Below are 25,047 nucleotides of genomic sequence, written 5' to 3' on the forward strand. Positions count from 1 at the left end.
TGTGTGTCTAGTAAGTGGTGTGTGTGTCTAGTAAGTGGTGTGTGTGTCTAGTAAGTGGTGTGTGTGTCTAGTAAGTGGTGTGTGTGTCTAGTAAGTGGTGTGTGTGTCTAGTAAGTGGTGTGTGTGTCTAGTAAGTGGTGTGTGTGTCTAGTAAGTGGTGTGTGTGTCTAGTAAGTGGTGTGTGTGTCTAGTAAGTGGTGTGTGTGTCTAGTAAGTGGTGTGTGTGTCTAGTAAGTGGTGTGTGTGTCTAGTAAGTGGTGTGTGTGTCTAGTAAGTGGTGTGTGTGTCTAGTAAGTGGTGTGTGTGTCTAGTAAGTGGTGTGTGTGTCTAGTAAGTGGTGTGTGTGTCTAGTAAGTGGTGTGTGTGTCTAGTAAGTGGTGTGTGTGTCTAGTAAGTGGTGTGTGTGTCTAGTAAGTGGTGTGTGTGTCTAGTAAGTGGTGTGTGTGTCTAGTAAGTGGTGTGTGTGTCTAGTAAGTGGTGTGTGTGTCTAGTAAGTGGTGTGTGTGTCTAGTAAGTGGTGTGTGTGTCTAGTAAGTGGTGTGTGTGTCTAGTAAGTGGTGTGTGTGTCTAGTAAGTGGTGTGTGTGTCTAGTAAGTGGTGTGTGTGTCTAGTAAGTGGTGTGTGTGTCTAGTAAGTGGTGTGTGTGTCTAGTAAGTGGTGTGTGTGTCTAGTAAGTGGTGTGTGTGTCTAGTAAGTGGTGTGTGTGTCTAGTAAGTGGTGTGTGTGTCTAGTAAGTGGTGTGTGTGTCTAGTAAGTGGTGTGTGTGTCTAGTAAGTGGTGTGTGTGTCTAGTAAGTGGTGTGTGTGTCTAGTAAGTGGTGTGTGTGTCTAGTAAGTGGTGTGTGTGTCTAGTAAGTGGTGTGTGTGTCTAGTAAGTGGTGTGTGTGTCTAGTAAGTGGTGTGTGTGTCTAGTAAGTGGTGTGTGTGTCTAGTAAGTGGTGTGTGTGTCTAGTAAGTGGTGTGTGTGTCTAGTAAGTGGTGTGTGTGTCTAGTAAGTGGTGTGTGTGTGTCTAGTAAGTGGTGTGTGTGTGTCTAGTAAGTGGTGTGTGTGTGTCTAGTAAGTGGTGTGTGTGTGTCTAGTAAGTGGTGTGTGTGTGTCTAGTAAGTGGTGTGTGTGTGTCTAGTAAGTGGTGTGTGTGTGTCTAGTAAGTGGTGTGTGTGTGTCTAGTAAGTGGTGTGTGTGTGTCTAGTAAGTGGTGTGTGTGTGTCTAGTAAGTGGTGTGTGTGTGTCTAGTAAGTGGTGTGTGTGTGTCTAGTAAGTGGTGTGTGTGTGTCTAGTAAGTGGTGTGTGTGTGTCTAGTAAGTGGTGTGTGTGTGTCTAGTAAGTGGTGTGTGTGTGTCTAGTAAGTGGTGTGTGTGTGTCTAGTAAGTGGTGTGTGTGTGTCTAGTAAGTGGTGTGTGTGTGTCTAGTAAGTGGTGTGTGTGTGTCTAGTAAGTGGTGTGTGTGTGTCTAGTAAGTGGTGTGTGTGTGTCTAGTAAGTGGTGTGTGTGTGTCTAGTAAGTGGTGTGTGTGTGTCTAGTAAGTGGTGTGTGTGTGTCTAGTAAGTGGTGTGTGTGTGTCTAGTAAGTGGTGTGTGTGTGTCTAGTAAGTGGTGTGTGTGTGTCTAGTAAGTGGTGTGTGTGTGTCTAGTAAGTGGTGTGTGTGTGTCTAGTAAGTGGTGTGTGTGTGTCTAGTAAGTGGTGTGTGTGTGTCTAGTAAGTGGTGTGTGTGTGTCTAGTAAGTGGTGTGTGTGTGTCTAGTAAGTGGTGTGTGTGTGTCTAGTAAGTGGTGTGTGTGTGTCTAGTAAGTGGTGTGTGTGTGTCTAGTAAGTGGTGTGTGTGTGTCTAGTAAGTGGTGTGTGTGTGTCTAGTAAGTGGTGTGTGTGTGTCTAGTAAGTGGTGTGTGTGTGTCTAGTAAGTGGTGTGTGTGTGTCTAGTAAGTGGTGTGTGTGTGTCTAGTAAGTGGTGTGTGTGTGTCTAGTAAGTGGTGTGTGTGTGTCTAGTAAGTGGTGTGTGTGTGTCTAGTAAGTGGTGTGTGTGTGTCTAGTAAGTGGTGTGTGTGTGTCTAGTAAGTGGTGTGTGTGTGTCTAGTAAGTGGTGTGTGTGTGTCTAGTAAGTGGTGTGTGTGTGTCTAGTAAGTGGTGTGTGTGTGTCTAGTAAGTGGTGTGTGTGTGTCTAGTAAGTGGTGTGTGTGTGTCTAGTAAGTGGTGTGTGTGTGTCTAGTAAGTGGTGTGTGTGTGTCTAGTAAGTGGTGTGTGTGTGTCTAGTAAGTGGTGTGTGTGTGTCTAGTAAGTGGTGTGTGTGTGTCTAGTAAGTGGTGTGTGTGTGTCTAGTAAGTGGTGTGTGTGTGTCTAGTAAGTGGTGTGTGTGTGTCTAGTAAGTGGTGTGTGTGTGTCTAGTAAGTGGTGTGTGTGTGTCTAGTAAGTGGTGTGTGTGTGTCTAGTAAGTGGTGTGTGTGTGTCTAGTAAGTGGTGTGTGTGTGTCTAGTAAGTGGTGTGTGTGTGTCTAGTAAGTGGTGTGTGTGTGTCTAGTAAGTGGTGTGTGTGTGTCTAGTAAGTGGTGTGTGTGTGTCTAGTAAGTGGTGTGTGTGTGTCTAGTAAGTGGTGTGTGTGTGTCTAGTAAGTGGTGTGTGTGTGTCTAGTAAGTGGTGTGTGTGTGTCTAGTAAGTGGTGTGTGTGTGTCTAGTAAGTGGTGTGTGTGTGTCTAGTAAGTGGTGTGTGTGTGTCTAGTAAGTGGTGTGTGTGTGTCTAGTAAGTGGTGTGTGTGTGTCTAGTAAGTGGTGTGTGTGTGTCTAGTAAGTGGTGTGTGTGTGTCTAGTAAGTGGTGTGTGTGTGTCTAGTAAGTGGTGTGTGTGTGTCTAGTAAGTGGTGTGTGTGTGTCTAGTAAGTGGTGTGTGTGTGTCTAGTAAGTGGTGTGTGTGTGTCTAGTAAGTGGTGTGTGTGTGTCTAGTAAGTGGTGTGTGTGTGTCTAGTAAGTGGTGTGTGTGTGTCTAGTAAGTGGTGTGTGTGTGTCTAGTAAGTGGTGTGTGTGTGTCTAGTAAGTGGTGTGTGTGTGTCTAGTAAGTGGTGTGTGTGTGTCTAGTAAGTGGTGTGTGTGTGTCTAGTAAGTGGTGTGTGTGTGTCTAGTAAGTGGTGTGTGTGTGTCTAGTAAGTGGTGTGTGTGTGTCTAGTAAGTGGTGTGTGTGTGTCTAGTAAGTGGTGTGTGTGTGTCTAGTAAGTGGTGTGTGTGTGTCTAGTAAGTGGTGTGTGTGTGTCTAGTAAGTGGTGTGTGTGTGTCTAGTAAGTGGTGTGTGTGTGTCTAGTAAGTGGTGTGTGTGTGTCTAGTAAGTGGTGTGTGTGTGTCTAGTAAGTGGTGTGTGTGTGTCTAGTAAGTGGTGTGTGTGTGTCTAGTAAGTGGTGTGTGTGTGTCTAGTAAGTGGTGTGTGTGTGTCTAGTAAGTGGTGTGTGTGTGTCTAGTAAGTGGTGTGTGTGTGTCTAGTAAGTGGTGTGTGTGTGTCTAGTAAGTGGTGTGTGTGTGTCTAGTAAGTGGTGTGTGTGTGTCTAGTAAGTGGTGTGTGTGTGTCTAGTAAGTGGTGTGTGTGTGTCTAGTAAGTGGTGTGTGTGTGTCTAGTAAGTGGTGTGTGTGTGTCTAGTAAGTGGTGTGTGTGTGTCTAGTAAGTGGTGTGTGTGTGTCTAGTAAGTGGTGTGTGTGTGTCTAGTAAGTGGTGTGTGTGTGTCTAGTAAGTGGTGTGTGTGTGTCTAGTAAGTGGTGTGTGTGTGTCTAGTAAGTGGTGTGTGTGTGTCTAGTAAGTGGTGTGTGTGTGTCTAGTAAGTGGTGTGTGTGTGTCTAGTAAGTGGTGTGTGTGTGTCTAGTAAGTGGTGTGTGTGTGTCTAGTAAGTGGTGTGTGTGTGTCTAGTAAGTGGTGTGTGTGTGTCTAGTAAGTGGTGTGTGTGTGTCTAGTAAGTGGTGTGTGTGTGTCTAGTAAGTGGTGTGTGTGTGTCTAGTAAGTGGTGTGTGTGTGTCTAGTAAGTGGTGTGTGTGTGTCTAGTAAGTGGTGTGTGTGTGTCTAGTAAGTGGTGTGTGTGTGTCTAGTAAGTGGTGTGTGTGTGTCTAGTAAGTGGTGTGTGTGTGTCTAGTAAGTGGTGTGTGTGTGTCTAGTAAGTGGTGTGTGTGTGTCTAGTAAGTGGTGTGTGTGTGTCTAGTAAGTGGTGTGTGTGTGTCTAGTAAGTGGTGTGTGTGTGTCTAGTAAGTGGTGTGTGTGTGTCTAGTAAGTGGTGTGTGTGTGTCTAGTAAGTGGTGTGTGTGTGTCTAGTAAGTGGTGTGTGTGTGTCTAGTAAGTGGTGTGTGTGTGTCTAGTAAGTGGTGTGTGTGTGTCTAGTAAGTGGTGTGTGTGTGTCTAGTAAGTGGTGTGTGTGTGTCTAGTAAGTGGTGTGTGTGTGTCTAGTAAGTGGTGTGTGTGTGTCTAGTAAGTGGTGTGTGTGTGTCTAGTAAGTGGTGTGTGTGTGTCTAGTAAGTGGTGTGTGTGTGTCTAGTAAGTGGTGTGTGTGTGTCTAGTAAGTGGTGTGTGTGTGTCTAGTAAGTGGTGTGTGTGTGTCTAGTAAGTGGTGTGTGTGTGTCTAGTAAGTGGTGTGTGTGTGTCTAGTAAGTGGTGTGTGTGTGTCTAGTAAGTGGTGTGTGTGTGTCTAGTAAGTGGTGTGTGTGTGTCTAGTAAGTGGTGTGTGTGTGTCTAGTAAGTGGTGTGTGTGTGTCTAGTAAGTGGTGTGTGTGTGTCTAGTAAGTGGTGTGTGTGTGTCTAGTAAGTGGTGTGTGTGTGTCTAGTAAGTGGTGTGTGTGTGTCTAGTAAGTGGTGTGTGTGTGTCTAGTAAGTGGTGTGTGTGTGTCTAGTAAGTGGTGTGTGTGTGTCTAGTAAGTGGTGTGTGTGTGTCTAGTAAGTGGTGTGTGTGTGTCTAGTAAGTGGTGTGTGTGTGTCTAGTAAGTGGTGTGTGTGTGTCTAGTAAGTGGTGTGTGTGTGTCTAGTAAGTGGTGTGTGTGTGTCTAGTAAGTGGTGTGTGTGTGTCTAGTAAGTGGTGTGTGTGTGTCTAGTAAGTGGTGTGTGTGTGTCTAGTAAGTGGTGTGTGTGTGTCTAGTAAGTGGTGTGTGTGTGTCTAGTAAGTGGTGTGTGTGTGTCTAGTAAGTGGTGTGTGTGTGTCTAGTAAGTGGTGTGTGTGTGTCTAGTAAGTGGTGTGTGTGTGTCTAGTAAGTGGTGTGTGTGTGTCTAGTAAGTGGTGTGTGTGTGTCTAGTAAGTGGTGTGTGTGTGTCTAGTAAGTGGTGTGTGTGTGTCTAGTAAGTGGTGTGTGTGTGTCTAGTAAGTGGTGTGTGTGTGTCTAGTAAGTGGTGTGTGTGTGTCTAGTAAGTGGTGTGTGTGTGTCTAGTAAGTGGTGTGTGTGTGTCTAGTAAGTGGTGTGTGTGTGTCTAGTAAGTGGTGTGTGTGTGTCTAGTAAGTGGTGTGTGTGTGTCTAGTAAGTGGTGTGTGTGTGTCTAGTAAGTGGTGTGTGTGTGTCTAGTAAGTGGTGTGTGTGTGTCTAGTAAGTGGTGTGTGTGTGTCTAGTAAGTGGTGTGTGTGTGTCTAGTAAGTGGTGTGTGTGTGTCTAGTAAGTGGTGTGTGTGTGTCTAGTAAGTGGTGTGTGTGTGTCTAGTAAGTGGTGTGTGTGTGTCTAGTAAGTGGTGTGTGTGTGTCTAGTAAGTGGTGTGTGTGTGTCTAGTAAGTGGTGTGTGTGTGTCTAGTAAGTGGTGTGTGTGTGTCTAGTAAGTGGTGTGTGTGTGTCTAGTAAGTGGTGTGTGTGTGTCTAGTAAGTGGTGTGTGTGTGTCTAGTAAGTGGTGTGTGTGTGTCTAGTAAGTGGTGTGTGTGTGTCTAGTAAGTGGTGTGTGTGTGTCTAGTAAGTGGTGTGTGTGTGTCTAGTAAGTGGTGTGTGTGTGTCTAGTAAGTGGTGTGTGTGTGTCTAGTAAGTGGTGTGTGTGTGTCTAGTAAGTGGTGTGTGTGTGTCTAGTAAGTGGTGTGTGTGTGTCTAGTAAGTGGTGTGTGTGTGTCTAGTAAGTGGTGTGTGTGTGTCTAGTAAGTGGTGTGTGTGTGTCTAGTAAGTGGTGTGTGTGTGTCTAGTAAGTGGTGTGTGTGTGTCTAGTAAGTGGTGTGTGTGTGTCTAGTAAGTGGTGTGTGTGTGTCTAGTAAGTGGTGTGTGTGTGTCTAGTAAGTGGTGTGTGTGTGTCTAGTAAGTGGTGTGTGTGTGTCTAGTAAGTGGTGTGTGTGTGTCTAGTAAGTGGTGTGTGTGTGTCTAGTAAGTGGTGTGTGTGTGTCTAGTAAGTGGTGTGTGTGTGTCTAGTAAGTGGTGTGTGTGTGTCTAGTAAGTGGTGTGTGTGTGTCTAGTAAGTGGTGTGTGTGTGTCTAGTAAGTGGTGTGTGTGTGTCTAGTAAGTGGTGTGTGTGTGTCTAGTAAGTGGTGTGTGTGTGTCTAGTAAGTGGTGTGTGTGTGTCTAGTAAGTGGTGTGTGTGTGTCTAGTAAGTGGTGTGTGTGTGTCTAGTAAGTGGTGTGTGTGTGTCTAGTAAGTGGTGTGTGTGTGTCTAGTAAGTGGTGTGTGTGTGTCTAGTAAGTGGTGTGTGTGTGTCTAGTAAGTGGTGTGTGTGTGTCTAGTAAGTGGTGTGTGTGTGTCTAGTAAGTGGTGTGTGTGTGTCTAGTAAGTGGTGTGTGTGTGTCTAGTAAGTGGTGTGTGTGTGTCTAGTAAGTGGTGTGTGTGTGTCTAGTAAGTGGTGTGTGTGTGTCTAGTAAGTGGTGTGTGTGTGTCTAGTAAGTGGTGTGTGTGTGTCTAGTAAGTGGTGTGTGTGTGTCTAGTAAGTGGTGTGTGTGTGTCTAGTAAGTGGTGTGTGTGTGTCTAGTAAGTGGTGTGTGTGTGTCTAGTAAGTGGTGTGTGTGTGTCTAGTAAGTGGTGTGTGTGTGTCTAGTAAGTGGTGTGTGTGTGTCTAGTAAGTGGTGTGTGTGTGTCTAGTAAGTGGTGTGTGTGTGTCTAGTAAGTGGTGTGTGTGTGTCTAGTAAGTGGTGTGTGTGTGTCTAGTAAGTGGTGTGTGTGTGTCTAGTAAGTGGTGTGTGTGTGTCTAGTAAGTGGTGTGTGTGTGTCTAGTAAGTGGTGTGTGTGTGTCTAGTAAGTGGTGTGTGTGTGTCTAGTAAGTGGTGTGTGTGTGTCTAGTAAGTGGTGTGTGTGTGTCTAGTAAGTGGTGTGTGTGTGTCTAGTAAGTGGTGTGTGTGTGTCTAGTAAGTGGTGTGTGTGTGTCTAGTAAGTGGTGTGTGTGTGTCTAGTAAGTGGTGTGTGTGTGTCTAGTAAGTGGTGTGTGTGTGTCTAGTAAGTGGTGTGTGTGTGTCTAGTAAGTGGTGTGTGTGTGTCTAGTAAGTGGTGTGTGTGTGTCTAGTAAGTGGTGTGTGTGTGTCTAGTAAGTGGTGTGTGTGTGTCTAGTAAGTGGTGTGTGTGTGTCTAGTAAGTGGTGTGTGTGTGTCTAGTAAGTGGTGTGTGTGTGTCTAGTAAGTGGTGTGTGTGTGTCTAGTAAGTGGTGTGTGTGTGTCTAGTAAGTGGTGTGTGTGTGTCTAGTAAGTGGTGTGTGTGTGTCTAGTAAGTGGTGTGTGTGTGTCTAGTAAGTGGTGTGTGTGTGTCTAGTAAGTGGTGTGTGTGTGTCTAGTAAGTGGTGTGTGTGTGTCTAGTAAGTGGTGTGTGTGTGTCTAGTAAGTGGTGTGTGTGTGTCTAGTAAGTGGTGTGTGTGTGTCTAGTAAGTGGTGTGTGTGTGTCTAGTAAGTGGTGTGTGTGTGTCTAGTAAGTGGTGTGTGTGTGTCTAGTAAGTGGTGTGTGTGTGTCTAGTAAGTGGTGTGTGTGTGTCTAGTAAGTGGTGTGTGTGTGTCTAGTAAGTGGTGTGTGTGTGTCTAGTAAGTGGTGTGTGTGTGTCTAGTAAGTGGTGTGTGTGTGTCTAGTAAGTGGTGTGTGTGTGTCTAGTAAGTGGTGTGTGTGTGTCTAGTAAGTGGTGTGTGTGTGTCTAGTAAGTGGTGTGTGTGTGTCTAGTAAGTGGTGTGTGTGTGTCTAGTAAGTGGTGTGTGTGTGTCTAGTAAGTGGTGTGTGTGTGTCTAGTAAGTGGTGTGTGTGTCCTGTAGTACTTGTATTGCACATTTTTCAAAAGATCATGTGGCAGTAAGAGCAATGCTGACCATGAAATGCACATATTATATGCTTTGCTGCTAAGCACTGACATTACCAAAAATGGTACACGAATCATTTTCTCACAAATTCACTAATTTTAATTATGATTTCTAAAACTGTAGGTTTGTTTTTTCATATTGTGGTCATATCGCATTTCACTCGACTTCTTCAATTTGCATCTGATCTACATGGTATATCACTTGTATACCTCACCTTAGAAATCTTTCACAACATATGAAATTCCAAAAACATAATTTGAAATTATCAGATTCTAAAAAGCTTTGATGAATTCATACATGATTGTTGTTACAGAGCCAGCCACATGCATAGCGTTTGGAGATCCACATTACCGGACATTTGATGGAAAGATGATTCATTTCCAGGGTACATGTAAATACATTATGTCTATGGATTGTGAGAATCAGGATTACATGTATGTATTACATAATAAGTCAATATGTTAATTATTTATCACAGTATTGTCTTTCAATAGCGTTGCCATGGAAATCTATTTTAATTTCGTATAATTTTTTAGCTCCGCTGTCGACTTTGTCGAGCGGAGCTTATCATATGAGTGATTGTTCGTCGTCCGGCGTCCGTTGTCCGTGTCAATGTTTTACTTTTTCGACTTCGTCTTGAAAACTACAAGCCTGAATGCTTTGATACTTGGTGTATATGTACCTTGGGTAGACCTCTCTCAGATTTGTTCATTTCATGATCATATCTTTAATTCTCTAATTTTGGTGAATATTTTTGTCATTTTTGGTAATTTTCGACTTCTTGTTAAAAACCGCAAGTCCAATTGCTTTGATATTACATATATAGGTACTACATGTGGATCTCTCTCAGATTTGTTCATTTTGTAATGATATCTTCAATTCTCTAATTTTGGTGAATATTTTTGTCATTTTTGGTAAAAAGTGATATTTTCAACTTCTTGTTAAAAACCACAAATCCAATTGCTTTGATATTACATATATAGGTACTACATGTGGACCACTCTCAAATTTGTTCATTTCATGATGATATCTTCAATTTTCTAATTTTGGTGAATATTTTTGTCATTTTTGGTAAAAAGTGATATTTTCAACTTCTTGTTAAAAACCGCAAGTCCAATTGCTTTGATATTACATATATAGGTACTACATGTGGACCACTCTCAAATTTGTTCATTTCATGATGATATCTTCAATTCTCTAATTTTGGTGAATATTTTTGTCATTTTTGGTAAAAAGTGATATTTTCTTCTTGTTAAAAACCACAATCATTTATGGTGAAAAATGATATTTTTGAAAACTTGTTGAAAACAGCAAGTCCCATTGCATTGATACTATGCATATTGTTCATTTTCTAATGATATCTTCTGTTCTTTAATTGAAATGTGCATTGCTAGCAGCGGAGCTATCTCAGCCGAGAGGCTGCTTGTTTTCAATTGAAATCTGTGTTTTTTGTTCATCATTTGCCTTTGCAAATAGATCAAAGTTTATATTTTTAACATTTTTAACTTCTTTTTCAAATCTTTAGTATTTTTTTTTATTTTTATTAAAAAAATGTAATTATTGAAAACATCTTTGTTACCCTGGCAATTAGTTTAATATGTGTGATATAAGATTGGTTGTCAGTTTGTCTTCATTTTGTTGTTTTCAGTGTTGAAGTGGAGAATGATGACAGAGGGTCATTTGGTGCTGTGTCATGGACTCAAAAGGTTACAGTGACTGTATCTGGTATGCAAGTAGACCTTGGTCAAAGTGGCTTAGTACAGGTATGTCATTAATTATACAAGCTTACAAACTCCATATTGGACAAATGCATGTGTATTGTTTCACCATCAAATCCAAAATGTCTGGCTGGCAGTTATCTTATTTACAGTTTTAAAAAACTTGGCTAAGATTTTGTTCAAAATATCACCATATTTGCTGAATTATTGTTTATAATAAACTCAGTCACTAACCTAATGGACTGTGTCATTGACTTGTTTATTATTGTTATCAGGTGAATGGTCAGATTGTTGTCCTACCTTACCTTAGTGAACCTACACTGTATATTGAGATGAGAGCTGGTAATAATATCTTTATCAACACCAATATAGGATTAAAGGTACAATTTAATTTTCCTCCAATGTACAAACCTTTTTGGCTCTAGAGTTGAATACCTTTAGCCTAATTTTGTTTTACTTGCCTGTAATAAGGTCATAGTAGTGGCAAAATGTCATTCTGCTGCCTTGCCGTCGTTGTCGTTGTAAACTTTAATTGTGGGTCTGATAATTCCAATAATATTCAGCAGAATAATATTCCTAAGTCACACAGGTTTAGACTGTTTACTGTTGTCCACTGTTTGTTATGGTCTGAGTAGCTGATAACACACGTTAAATGAACCCTGCCATGTATCATGTGATATACCACATTCACATGGTATCATTTGACCAATCAGATCACGCCATTTCAGTATACAGCAATGCATGCCAGTATAATCTCAAACATCAAACATAAAAACTTGTGATACATCGCAATATTCTCTTATTGGTGACAAATAACCTATAATTGTTTTTTTCTATATAGGTTCATTGGGATGGAAAAAGTTACCTTGAAGTGAGTCTTCCTGGGATATATAGTGGTAAAACATGTGGTCTTTGTGGTAACTTTAATAGTTACCCACAAGATGACTTAAAAATGAGATCTGGGCAGATTGTTACTGATGTTGCTAAGTTTGGAAACAGTTGGAAGGTATGACATTATCAATAAGAAAACAAACAAAACAGGGTAATATATGTCAGTATGGTCATTTGTTGAATATAATTTCACCAATATTTTGACTAAAACTGACTTGAGTGAAATGTGGCACAGTGGCATGGTTCATCTTTAACTGCAATGTACTACATTTTTCAACATAATCCTGTTTATTATTTCCTACATGGACTTTGTGCATGTAATGTCTCCTCATGTTTGAATGTGGCTGATTAACAAATATTATTATACATCTGTCACCGTAACGCCATAAGTTACAGCATGCCGTAATTTTGCGGTATTGCACGGGATATTTTCATCCTATCATATTAGGAAACGCTAATTCGAAATATGGAGCAATTACGTGCATAAGCATCCTCTAATAATAAAAACAAACATAGCTTCCTCCAGGGTTTGACTGGACCCCACACAAAGAAGTTCGCTAAATCTGTTATAAACGTTTTGGATTTACATTCTAAACGTTTTGATGTATCCCTGGGGGAATGTACACGGTCAGACAGTATGCGGTCGCATCGACCTCCACTGTGCGCTGCTCGATACTACCGCTGTACTGTACATCCTCATAATAACCTTGCGTTAATATTAAGGAATTTTCTGCATGAGTTCACTTATGAAAACCAGTCACCATAATTCATGTCATATGTTCAGTTATGGCATCCAATCACCATAATTCATGTCATGTGTTCAGTTATGGCATCCAATCACCATAATTCATGTCATGTGTTCAGTTATGGCATCCAATCACTGTAATTCATGTCATGTGTTCAGTTATGGCATCCAATTACCATAATTCATGTTATGTGTTCAGTTATGGCATCCAATCACCATAATTCATGTCATGTGTTCAGTTATGGCATCCAATCACTGTAATTCATGTCATGTGTTCAGTTATGGCATCCAATTACCATAATTCATGTTATGTGTTCAGTTAAGGCATCCAATTACCATAATTCATGTCATGTGTTTAGTTATGGCATCCAATCACTGTAATTCATGTCATGTGTTCAGTTATGGCATCCAATCACTGTAATTCATGTCATGTGTTCAGTTATGGCATCCAATCACCATAATTTATGTCATGTGTTCAGTTATGGCATCCAATCACCATAATTCATGTCATGTGTTTAGTTATAGCATCCAATCACTGTAATTCATGTCATGTGTTCAGTTATGGCATCCAATCACCATAATTCATGTCATGTGTTCAGTTATGGCATCCAATTACCATAATTCATGTCATGTGTTTAGTTATGGCATCCAATCACTGTAATTCATGTTATGTGTTCAGTTATGGCATCCAATCACCATAATTTATGTCATGTGTTTAGTTATGGCATCCAATCACAATAATTCATGTTATGTGTTCAGTTATGGCATCCAATCACCATAATTCATGTCATGTGTTCAGTTATGGCATCCAATCACCATATTTCATGTCATGTGTTCAGTTATGGCATCCAATCACCATAATTCATGTCATGTGTTCAGTTATGGCATCCAATCACTGTAATTCATGTCATGTGTTCAGTTATGGCATCCAATCACTGTAATTCATGTCATGTGTTCAGTTATGGCATCCAATTACCATAATTCATGTTATGTGTTCAGTTATGGCATCCAATCACTGTAATTCATGTCATGTGTTCAGTTATGGCATCCAATCACCATAATTTATGTCATGTGTTCAGTTATGGCATCCAATCACCATAATTCATGTCATGTGTTCAGTTATGGCATCCAATCACTGTAATTCATGTCATGTGTTCAGTTATGGCATCCAATCACCATAATTCATGTCATGTGTTTAGTTATGGCATCCAATCACTGTAATTCATGTCATGTGTTCAGTTATGGCATCCAATCACCATAATTCATGTCATGTGTTTAGTTATAGCATCCAATCACTGTAATTTATGTCATGTGTTCAGTTATGGCATCCAATCACTGTAATTTATGTCATGTGTTCAGTTGCGGCATCCAATCACCATTATTCATGTCATGTGTTCAGTTATGGCATCCAATCACCATAATTCATGTCATGTGTTCAGTTATGGCATCCAATCACTGTAATTCATGTCATGTGTTTAGTTATGGCATCCAATCACTGTAATTCATGTCATGTGTTTAGTTATAGCATCCAATCACTGTAATTCATGTCATGTGTTCAGTTATGGCATCCAATCACCATAATTCATGTCATGTGTTCAGTTATGGCATCCAATAACCATAATTCATGTCATGTGTTTAGTTATGGCATCCAATCACTGTAATTCATGTCATGTGTTCAGTTATGGCATCCAATCACAATAATTCATGTCATGTGTTCAGTTATGGCATCCAATCACTGTAATTTATGTCATGTGTTCAGTTATGGCATCCAATCACCATAATTCATGTCATGTGTTCAGTTATGGCATCCAATCACCATAATTCATGTCATGTGTTTAGTTATGGCATCCAATAACCATAATTCATGTCATGTGTTTAGTTATGGCATCCAATCACCATAATTCATGTCATGTGTTCAGTTATGGCATCCAATCACAATAATTCATGTTATGTGTTCAGTTATGGCATCCAATCACCATAATTTATGTCATATGTTCAGTTGCGGCATCCAATCACCATTATTCATGTCATGTGTTTAGTTATGGCATCCAATCACTGTAATTCATGTCATGTGTTCAGTTATGGCATCCAATCACCATAATTCATGTCATGTGTTCAGTTATGGCATCCTATCACCATAATTCATGTCATGTGTTCAGTTATGGCATCCAATCACTGTAATTCATGTCATGTGTTCAGTTATGGCATCCAATCACCATAATTCATGTCATGTGTTCAGTTATGGCATCCAATTACCATAATTCATGTCATGTGTTCAGTTATGGCATCCAATCACCATAATTCATGTCATGTGTTTAGTTATGGCATCCAATCACTGTAATTCATGTCATGTGTTCAGTTATGGCATCCAATCACCATAATTCATGTCATGTGTTCAGTTATGGCATCCAATCACTGTAATTCATGTCATGTGTTCAGTTATGGCATCCAATCACTGTAATTCATGTCATGTGTTCAGTTATGGCATCCAATCACCATAATTCATGTCATGTGTTCAGTTATGGCATCCAATCACCATAATTCATGTCATGTGTTTAGTTATGGCATCCAATCACTGTAATTCATGTCATGTGTTCAGTTATGGCATCCAATCACTGTAATTCATGTCATGTGTTCAGTTATGGCATCCAATCACCATAATTCATGTCATGTGTTTAGTTATGGCATCCAATCACTGTAATTCATGTCATGTGTTCAGTTATGGCATCCAATCACCATAATTCATGTCATGTGTTCAGTTATGGCATCCAATCACTGTAATTCATGTCATGTGTTCAGTTATGGCATCCAATCACCATAATTCATGTCATGTGTTCAGTTATGGCATCCAATTACCATAATTCATGTCATGTGTTCAGTTATGGCATCCAATCACCATAATTCATGTCATGTGTTTAGTTATGGCATCCAATCACTGTAATTCATGTCATGTGTTCAGTTATGGCATCCAATCACCATAATTCATGTCATGTGTTCAGTTATGGCATCCAATTACCATAATTCATGTCATGTGTTCAGTTATGGCATCCAATCACCATAATTCATGTCATGTGTTTAGTTATGGCATCCAATCACTGTAATTCATGTCATGTGTTCAGTTATGGCATCCAATCACCATAATTCATGTCATGTGTTCAGTTATGGCATCCAATTACCATAATTCATGTCATGTGTTCAGTTATGGTATCCAATCACCATAATTCATGTCATGTGTTTAGTTATGGCATCCAATCACTGTAATTCATGTCATGTGTTCAGTTATGGCATCCAATCACCATAATTCATGTCATGTGTTCAGTTATGGCATCCAATCACCATAATTCATGTCATGTGTTCAGTTATGGCATCCAATCACCATAATTCATGTCATGTGTTCAGTTATGGCATCCAATTACCATAATTCATGTCATGTGTTCAGTTATGGCATCCAATCACCATAATTCATGTCATGTGTTTAGTTATGGCATCCAATCACTGTAATTCATGTCATGTGTTCAGTTATGGCATCCAATCACCATAATTCATGTCATGTGTTCAGTTATGGCTTCCAATCACCATAATTTATTTCTTGTGTTCAGGTAATGAATAAGGTTTTATTTTGTTTCAAGGTGTTTGATCCAGAAGGAGCTGAATGTGAAGACGCAATGGATATTGATCCTTGCACGGAAGCAGGATATCGTGCCAGAAAGCTTGCAAATGCTAAATGTGCAGTATTAAAGTCAGCACGCTTTGATAAATGCCATCCAGTGGTTCCTGCTGAGCCTTACTATGCTTCATGTGTATATGATATGTGTGCATGCGGCTCTGATGACAGTTGTTTATGTGATATTTTATCAGCTTATGCTGCCGAATGTAGACAGTCAGGTGTTTCTCTACTATGGAGATCATCGTCTCTCTGTGGTAAGTACATACTTACGTTAGTGTTCAAAACCAACATGCTTCATTCACACTGAGAAATAGGTTTAAGCCAAATTGAATAATATACAAAATGTATAATAATGCATATTTTATAGCAGCCAAACCCATGACAACATCAGTTAAGCTCATTATAGTTGAACTACTCTCACAGTCTGCTTCTCAAACAGTGAAGATATATCCGCTGATGTTTGTTGAATAATTTATGTTATTTTTATTTGTAGCAATTCGCTGTCCAGAAGACCGTGGTCTTATGTTTGATGAATGTGGACCACCTTGTTCACGTACATGTGAAAACAAAGATGTTCCTCTGGGAGTGATAGAAGCCCAATGTTTCAGACCTTGTATACCTGGATGTCAATGCCCAGCTGATAAAGTCTTATTTGATGCAAGATGTATTGATCCTGAACAATGTCCACCAATTATTTACGGTAATACAACGTTATCGTCGTACAAAACAGAAGACAACAGCGTTTAAATGCCTTATACTTATGTCAGGAATAACAAACATATATACATTAAGTTTCACTTCTTTTGATAAATAAGTAATGTAAGTTCTTATTTTTTAGTCAAATTGTAATCTAAGTAACAAATAATAAATATACTGGTATTATTCAATATGCTGTATGATTGGAATTTTGTCTCTTGTGTGATCACAATGGAAACTACCAAGGATATCCCCATTGGTTGAATTTCTATAAACTTTTGCATGTAAATGTGTTAGGACTGACTTGACCTAAATTTTCAGCTGAAATGTGTTTTTGTTAATTATCCAATTTGTGAGATTATTTCTCATAGTTATTGTACAAATAAGATAACAGGATTTAACAGCAACTTTTGGTCTGCATGTCATCATAAATCTACACATTCATCATATGATCATATATGCTTTGAATCCAGACTGTTTGCTGCTAAACATTGTGACGTGAAAATTGCAATTACACTTCAACTTCTGAAAAACACTCTATTTACTAGTTAAAGAAATCTGTCCTTGGAATTCCTAGGTATTCCTAGTAAATGGATCGAAATGAAAATAATACATGTGTTTGTCATGTGACCTATTGGCTGTGTTGTAAATACACTCATGTGGTGGTCATCACAAATCAAATTATATTAATACTTTAAAAGAACAAATAATATTTATTTCCAAATCGTGCAATAAATAAAGTAATAAGTTATGACCACATACATTGCACACATGCCCCTTTAGTGACTGAATACGTAACTCAACAAGTAAATAGTGTAGATGTATCTCTAGTGTTGATGATGTGATGATGGGTGGGTATACAATGATTAGAGAGAATGTACAGGCTGTACACATTTATGATAACGTATGCTTGAGTTCACTGTATCAATATTATCAGTTGGGCAGCCACTGAAACTAACACTATTTCTAGTCACACACTGCATTCCAAGTAGAGTAAGTCCAGTTAGAAGGTGGCATTATAAAGTGATGATACGACTAAAAAAGTGAATTTGATAATAACAGATACTCCTGGATGCTATGAAATTTACTCAATAACAAAATAAACTAAAATTTGAATTATTTTTACCAATGTTCAATACCGTTTTGACAAAAATATGTAATTAGAACAGTTATTTGAGTATGATAACATTTCAATAGATTTCAGGCACCAAGCTGATGGATCACAACTTTTACTGAGAGCCTACCTGACCTGATGATTCTTTTTAGTCTCTGGTTAGTTTGTCTCCAATACGTTTTACCAAGTAGTGTACTTTCCTGTATTGTATACTTGTACCTTGCAGACAATATCCATGGAGCCCCCTTAATGAATCATAGACAATATTTATTAGTCACATTCAGATGATCAATTTGTTTCACAATCTGATTCACGATAGCTGAATGATGGCCATTTTTGTGCTGAAAAATTATTATTGATTTTGTTTAAACTTGGTACATACGTTGGACATGGGACCTTGATGCACGTCATTTTGTTTTTCAGATCAGATTCAAAATGGCTAACTGGCAGCTATTTTGTTTTAATGAATGCACTTCTAGTACCATATCTCTGCCATGCTTTGACTGATTATATTCAAATTTTATATATTCGTTATACATCATGTCATAGATACAGTATACAATTACCAGTTATTTGCATTTAGATGTAGAAGTGGACAGAATGAAGACATTTATACTGCTGATAATGAGTTATTGGCATTCCTTAGTTTATGGGACAGTGTCTTGCTGGAGATGAGATGTTTGGCTTTTATTATTAGACTTCATCTTTCTACAAATTAACTAATAAAACAATATCAAATTAAAGGCTCAGTACATGTATCACATGCATTGTCTGTGCCTCCGTAGTCCTACTTGGGTATCACATCGACATGTTGTAGGTCATAATTGACCTGTATCATAAGATGTACGAATATGACATTTGCACGTTGAGGTTCATACTATCTTGATTTACAAGTTTGCATATTTGTCATTTCATGTCATTGGTTTATCATAAACAAGTTGAAATTTCAAAAGTTTGTTGGTTAAATGCAGTGACAAAACAAAATGGGTACTTCTAATTGTTATGAATTTTTCAAAAATAGGATGACTGTTAATTAAGTTATTCCGAGTACCTTTTTCAAAGGAAGTGAAATAATCAAATATCAATAACTTTTACAATTTTAATTTACTTTTGTTGCATAATCTGTACATGTCAGGTTTTTGAAAAATATACAAACATAATAATTGAAAATATACTAATCCTCTATTTTACAATACATTACAAATAAAATCTTGTAAATATGAATAATACACACACGCACATATGGATGGATTGTAGATGGAAAGCATGCATATCCATTATATCTTTGAGTTACATTTCTCTTTCATAATTAAAATTTATTACATTAACAGCAAAAACTTATTAAAATATTTTATTTTGGCATATTAAGTAAACTTAGATGCAGCACTGTGATAGTTTTATAAACGACAATTTGTGTAACTTGTAGCCATAGAAACCAAGTATTCAGACCCATCAATGTAGTGTCATATTTTATTATTTGTCACATAACATGCATACAGTATACTGCCACCTAGAGGTAAAACTATTCTGTACTGTGCAGGTGTACATGTATGTAAATTACAGAAATATCTAGCAGAAATCTGTGTACAAAATGAAAGACATTTATATTTAACCGTCTTTTCCCGGGGTGTCAAATTATATGTATGTCCCCATTTCAGACTAAATCTCGTCAACTACTGTAAATGTATTAATTATTCACTGAGACTTAATTTTGCTACTTTCATGCATAAACTGCAAAATTATGTAAACATGTAAATAACAGTCACAAATGGAACTCAATATTCCCATGGCAACATCAAAATAGTGAAAATAAATGATTTCACATTATTGTCACCAGAGAAAAAAAATGGTTGTCATCTCATTTAACATGAAACAAAATGCCAGAAAGTAATTATTATTAAATCATTGGGATAATTCAATGTTCATATAAATTGAGTAAAAATGACCAAAAGATTGCATTTGATCAAACAAAATTCATGCAAACAGTTAGATTGATCTGGTGAAAGTCTGTGACTGCAGTCCATTATGACCATGTGATAGTTTACACAGGGGAAGTAAGACTAGAGAGACGTTGCTAATCACGTGATAGTTTACACAGGGGAAGTAAGACTAGAGAGACATTGCTAATCACGTGATAGTTTACACAGGGGAAGTAAGACTAGAGAGACGTTTAATTAATCACACATTGCAGCAGTCTATTATGACCATGTGATAGTTTACACAGGGGAAGTAAGACTAGAGAGACATTGCTAATCACGTGATAGTTTACACAGGGGAAGTAAGACTAGAGAGACATTGCTAATCACGTGATAGTTTACACAGGGAAAGTAAGACTAGAGAGACGTTAATCACACATTGCAGCAGTCTATTATGACCATGTGATAGTTTACACAGGGCATGGAACTATAAACCCCAGGAAGAACAACCACTTCGTTTCCTTTGAACTATGATAGTTGCCGCGATGTCGAATGTTTATTTTGACTGTTTATTTCGTCGCTTTAAAAAATAAGCCGATTTACGCAAATGAACGTTTATCTCCGACTATCGGTCATTTTCAAAGTCAATCGGGCGACTTCGGGAGATCACGTGATCGAGTTGTTTCGGTTATAGCATAAAAAAACAATGGCGCCAAGACAAAAACACTGATAAATGAGCGACATTCAACGGGAAAAAAAACACATTGCCACTTCTGGCGATCGAAGGGAAACACGGAATAAGTCGGGATATCTCGAAAACAAACAGCATACCAAACCCCATGTTTTGCAAACTTTCGCAACCTTATTTTTTCGAGGGTTGAAAAAAACAAGAAGTAATCTAAAAACAACATTGAAAATTATGAAAACTCGCTAAAACTCCGACCCGTTGCATGATTTCCGGTACACTGAAGGTCACCCTGCAGACCGACTTGTTTGTGCATGAGTTGTGAACGTAATATTTTACTGCGCAGATATGAAATATTTTTTTCAAGTTTTCCGTTTCCAGCAAAGCGGTTGAAACGGTCGTATCGGCGGCAACTAACATGGAGTATGACTAATGTTGTGGAAACAAAAGCGAAAGCACTGTAATATAAACTAAGACAAAGGTTTTTTTAATCCTCTTAGTTTCGTTGTTCTTCCTGGGGTTTATAGTTCCATGCACAGGGGAAGTAAGACTAGAGAGACGTTGTTAATCACACATTGCAGCAGTCTATTATGACCATGTGATAGTTTACACAGGGGAAGTAAGACTAGAGAGATGTTTAATTAATCACACATTGCAGCAGTCTATTATGACCATGTGATAGTTTACACAGGGGAAGTAAGACTAGAGAGACATTGCTAATCACGTGATAGTTTACACAGGGGAAGTAAGACTAGAGAGACGTTGCTAATCACGTGATAGTTTACACAGGGGAAGTAAGACTAGAGAGACGTTGCTAATCACGTGATAGTTTACACAGGGGAAGTAAGACTAGAGAGACGTTGTTAATCACACATTGCAGCAGTCCATTATGACCATGTGATAGTTTACACAGAGGAAGACTAGAGAGACATTGCTAATCACGTGATAGTTTACACAGGGGAAGTAAGACTAGAGAGACGTTGCTAATCACGTGATAGTTTACAACGGGGAAGTAAGACTAGAGAGAAGTTGCTAATCACGTGATAGTTTACACAGGGGAAGTAAGACTAGAGAGACGTTGCTAATCACGTGATAGTTTACAACGGGGAAGTAAGACTAGAGAAGACGTTGCTAATCACGTGATAGTTTACAACGGGGAAGTTAGACTAGAGAGACGTTGCTAATCACACATTGCATTTATAAACTCATCATATGAAATGTTTCCGTCTAAACTGGAATCTAACTGTGATGATAAATGATACAAGTCTTCTTCACTGATAGCACATTTATTTTCTTTCAGAACTTGTTTGAATTCAGTGATGGTGACAAAACCATCATTTTTTCTATCAACTTTCTTGAAAGCTCTTCTCAGTGACTTCCACTCTGGTATTACCTGCAAAAACAGCAATTATGTTACACACATTAATTTGATTGTCATAATCTGGGGAGAGGTGATCTGTGAGGGTGGAGGAGAGGTGATGCTTGGCAGGGTGATCCATGAGGGTGGGAAAGGTGATTCTGTAGGGCTGAGACCTTTTCGTTCGAACATTATTGGACACAAATTATTCAAGCCGCTTCTAAGAAAGGAAAATGAATGCACAGATGGATGGAAAGAACCAAAAAAATAAATCCCAGTTTCAGAGAAAAACAACAACTATATACTCAACTTATAATTATAACAGTTACTCACCTTTTTTCTCATTTTTGTCATAACAAAACCAGGAGTTGGAATCTGCAATGAAAGTCAAATGAAGTAGGTGGGTTGAATGAATTATTTATTGACATGTAAGTGTAAAGCCAGCAGCATATGCTCGTGTATAAGCTGGAATCCATATCAATTAAAAGAGATAGGTAAACCTATAAATGCCGAGATAATCATCTTCTGGACTGCACTCTCAATACTGATATCAAAATGAATGGTAATTCCTGGACATCATTTGTATAAACATTCACACACAGCATATATGTAAACACATAAAGAAAAGACTAATACCTTGTCAGCTTGTTTGTCATATGGTGAGATTTGACCATTCACTGTATAAAGCTCCATAAACTGCATATAATGAAATCTTTGAAAAATATAAATATGAAAGCTTTATAAATTGCATATGTTACCATGATTCATGTGAGTGTTATTTTGAATTGTGAATTCATGTGATTCTTGTCACAATGCTACTTGATTAATTTGAAAAAAATTGAAATGAAGTGTGTTAGAAACTTACAATCCACTGCTAGTGAAATCAAATCTCTGACATAAATTTTCCATTTCTTCAGATGTCAGAGGAAATCTCAGTGACTGTAAAATGTTCTATAAAATATAATAGTATCATATAAGATACATTACTGTTTCATATCTGCAGTTCGCACTTAATGATATATATTACAGTTACGTTGCCCTTTGTTATATAATATAATTCCCTTTATCATAGTTTGTTTCAATATAAATATGCATTGTCATAATTAATTTTGAATACAAACAAGTTTTGGGGTTGAACCAACAGTGGGGAATCAGTCTACCGAATGTCCTTAAAAGATGTAAATATCTTACAAAAACATTGGTGCCTTATTTGTTTAATTATTTTAAGGGACATCAGATATTCCAAGTAAATCAGATATTTTAGTATAAAAACAAATGTCTCATAGCAAAAAAAAGTGCTGCATTTAGATGTGAATAGATTCATAAAACATGCAAGATAACAAAAAAGTATTTTGTACAGGTGTCTGTCAAAAATTAATGATTCACTGAGACAAATATGAACTGCCTCATTGTGTGACTCTGGGCGAGACCATAACTTAATTATTTTAGAATAGAGTAAACACAAAATAAAGAAGAATGGAACAACAGCAATAATTCTATTAGGTTTACAGACCAGTGACTATATCTGTGGTCTGAAAATATATCCGAGTCAGTAATTGAACATGCCTCTAAACATGACATGGCCTTATAACAGGATGTCAAAATACTAAAAGAAAAAAACACACTCACTAGCTGCACACTCACTGCAAGATCTTGCCAAGAGTTGATAGTTAATAACATGTATTTTTTATCTTACAGTAATTCACACAAATGAATGAAATATTAAATGCAATAATAATATTCTAAATGTTTGTAAGTATTTATAATTTTCTTTCGATGTTGGTTTCATCAAATCAGAAAATGATCCCAAGATGCAAAAAGTATACAAGATAGTTGGCAATTGAATTGGAGAAAAAGTTATTGAAGTTTATGGTCATCATGTGAACTGAGAGTTTTTGTTCGTACATTCTATCAACAGTAACAATCATTAGCAATTTGCTATAGTGACCACACAAATGACTTAGCAAATAATAAATAACAATTGAAGCCCAAACTAGTAAGGAATAGAAAAACTTTACCGGTAAGTAGTTATATATAGATTACATTCATGCTACCTTCATTTGTGACTGCTTGATTGTGGCAATGCCATGGCGATCCAATTGTCGGAATAATTTCTTAAGTTCACTCCAGTTCATTACAACCTGATGAAAATAAATGTAAAACATAATTATACTATACATGACTTATATGTATATGTGAGGGTGCATGGGCAGATCACAGCATATGGTGGGGATATCATTACATATGTGGGGAAGATCACGGCATATGGTGGGGATATCATTACATATGTGGGGCAGATCACGGCATATGGTGGGGATATCATTACATATGTAGGGCAGATCACAGCATATGGTGGGCAGATCATTACATATGTGGGCAGATCACAGCATATAGTGGGGATATCATTACATATGTGGGCAGATCACAGCATATGGTGGGAATATCATTACATATGTAGGGCAGATCACAGCATATGGTGGGAATATCATTACATATGTGGGCAGATCACAGCATATGGTGGGGATATCATTACATATGTGGGCAAATCACAGCATATGGTGGGGATATCATTACATATGTGAGGCAGGTCACATCATATGATGGAGATATTACATTTGTGGGCAGATCGCAGCATATGGTGGGATATCATTACATATGTGGGGCAGATCACAGCATAATGTGGGGATATCATTACATATGTGGGGCAGATCACAGCATAGGGTGGGGATATCATTACATATGTGGGGCAGATCACAGCATAGGGTGGGATATCATTACATATGTGGGGCAGATCACAGCATATGGTGGGGATATCATTACATATGTGGGCAGATCACAGCATATGGTGGGGATATCATTACATATGTGGGCAAATCACAGCATATGGTGGGAATATCATTACATATGTGAGGCAGGTCACATCATATGATGGAGATATTACATATGTGGGCAGATCGCAGCATATGGTGGGATATCATTACATATGTGGGGCAGATCACAGCATAGGGTGGGATATCATTACATATGTGGGGCAGATCACAGCATAGGGTGGGGATATCATTACATATGTGGGGCAGATCACAGCATAGGGTGGGATATCATTACATATGGGGGCAGATCACAGCATAGGGTGGGGATATCATTACATATGTGGGGCAGATCACAGCATAGGGTGGGGATATCATTACATATGTGGGGCAGATCACAGCATAGGGTGGGATATCATTACATATGGGGGCAGATCACAGCATAGGGTGGGATATCATTACATATGGGGGCAGATCACAGCATATGGTGGGATATCATTACATATGTAGGGCAGATCACAGCATAGGGTGGGATATCATTACATATGGGGGCAGATCACAGCATATGGTGGGATATCATTACATATGGGGCAGATCACAGCATATGGTGGGAATATCATTACATATGTAGGGCAGATCACAGCATAGGGTGGGATATCATTACATATGGGGGCAGATCACAGCATAGGGTGGGGATATCATTACATATGTGGGGCAGATCACAGCATAGGGTGGGATATCATTACATATGGGGGCAGATCACAACACAGGTTGGGATATCATTACATATGTGGGGCAGATCACAGCATAGGGTGGGGATATCATTACATATGGGGGCAGATCACAGCATAGGGTGGGGATATCATTACATATGGGGGCAGATCACAGCATATGGTGGGGATATCATTACATATGTAGGGCAGATCACAGCATAGGGTGGGATATCATTACATATGGGGGCAGATCACAGCATAGGGTGGGGATATCATTACATATGTGGGGCAGATCACAGCATAGGGTGGGATATCATTACATATGGGGGCAGATCACAACACAGGTTGGGATATCATTACATATGTGGGGCAGATCACAGCATAGGGTGGGGATATCATTACATATGTAGGGCAGATCACAGCATAGGGTGGGATATCATTACATATGGGGGCAGATCACAGCATAGGGTGGGATATCATTACATATGGGGGCAGATCACAGCATAGGGTGGGATATCATTACATATGGGGGCAGATCACAGCATAGGGTGGGATATCATTACATATGTGGGG

At 38.7% G+C, this 25,047-nt stretch overlaps 2 protein-coding genes across 3 annotated transcripts in view; one reads left to right on the forward strand and one right to left on the reverse strand.

The window, feature by feature from the left end:
• Nucleotides 1-16,073, forward strand: part of LOC100329038 (kielin145) — a 69,272-nt gene extending 53,199 nt beyond the window's left edge. The window contains exons 22-27 of the mRNA XM_085506274.1: nucleotides 8,479-8,599; nucleotides 9,814-9,928; nucleotides 10,159-10,263; nucleotides 10,725-10,889; nucleotides 15,149-15,440; nucleotides 15,680-16,073. Of these exons, the coding sequence (XP_085362400.1) occupies nucleotides 8,479-8,599; nucleotides 9,814-9,928; nucleotides 10,159-10,263; nucleotides 10,725-10,889; nucleotides 15,149-15,440; nucleotides 15,680-15,933 (1,052 nt within the window). The 3' untranslated portion in view covers nucleotides 15,934-16,073. The remainder of the gene's footprint in view (nucleotides 1-8,478; nucleotides 8,600-9,813; nucleotides 9,929-10,158; nucleotides 10,264-10,724; nucleotides 10,890-15,148; nucleotides 15,441-15,679) is intronic.
• Nucleotides 16,074-18,081: 2,008 nt separating this feature from the next.
• LOC144358017 (EF-hand calcium-binding domain-containing protein 6-like) overlaps nucleotides 18,082-25,047 on the reverse strand; it is a 50,123-nt gene continuing 43,157 nt past the window's right edge. For both annotated transcript variants that reach the window (XM_085506323.1, XM_085506324.1), the window contains 5 exons: nucleotides 23,009-23,095; nucleotides 21,820-21,905; nucleotides 21,591-21,666; nucleotides 21,288-21,329; nucleotides 18,082-20,990 (listed from right to left, as the gene is read on the reverse strand). In XM_085506323.1, coding sequence (XP_085362449.1) covers nucleotides 20,778-20,990; nucleotides 21,288-21,329; nucleotides 21,591-21,666; nucleotides 21,820-21,905; nucleotides 23,009-23,095 — 504 coding nt within the window. In that variant the 3' untranslated portion in view covers nucleotides 18,082-20,777. The remainder of the gene's footprint in view (nucleotides 20,991-21,287; nucleotides 21,330-21,590; nucleotides 21,667-21,819; nucleotides 21,906-23,008; nucleotides 23,096-25,047) is intronic.

The sequence above is a fragment of the Saccoglossus kowalevskii genome, chromosome 12 (assembly GCF_978046115.1).
Source record: "Saccoglossus kowalevskii chromosome 12, keSacKowa6.1, whole genome shotgun sequence".
In the NCBI taxonomy this organism is placed as follows: Eukaryota; Metazoa; Hemichordata; class Enteropneusta; family Harrimaniidae; genus Saccoglossus; species Saccoglossus kowalevskii.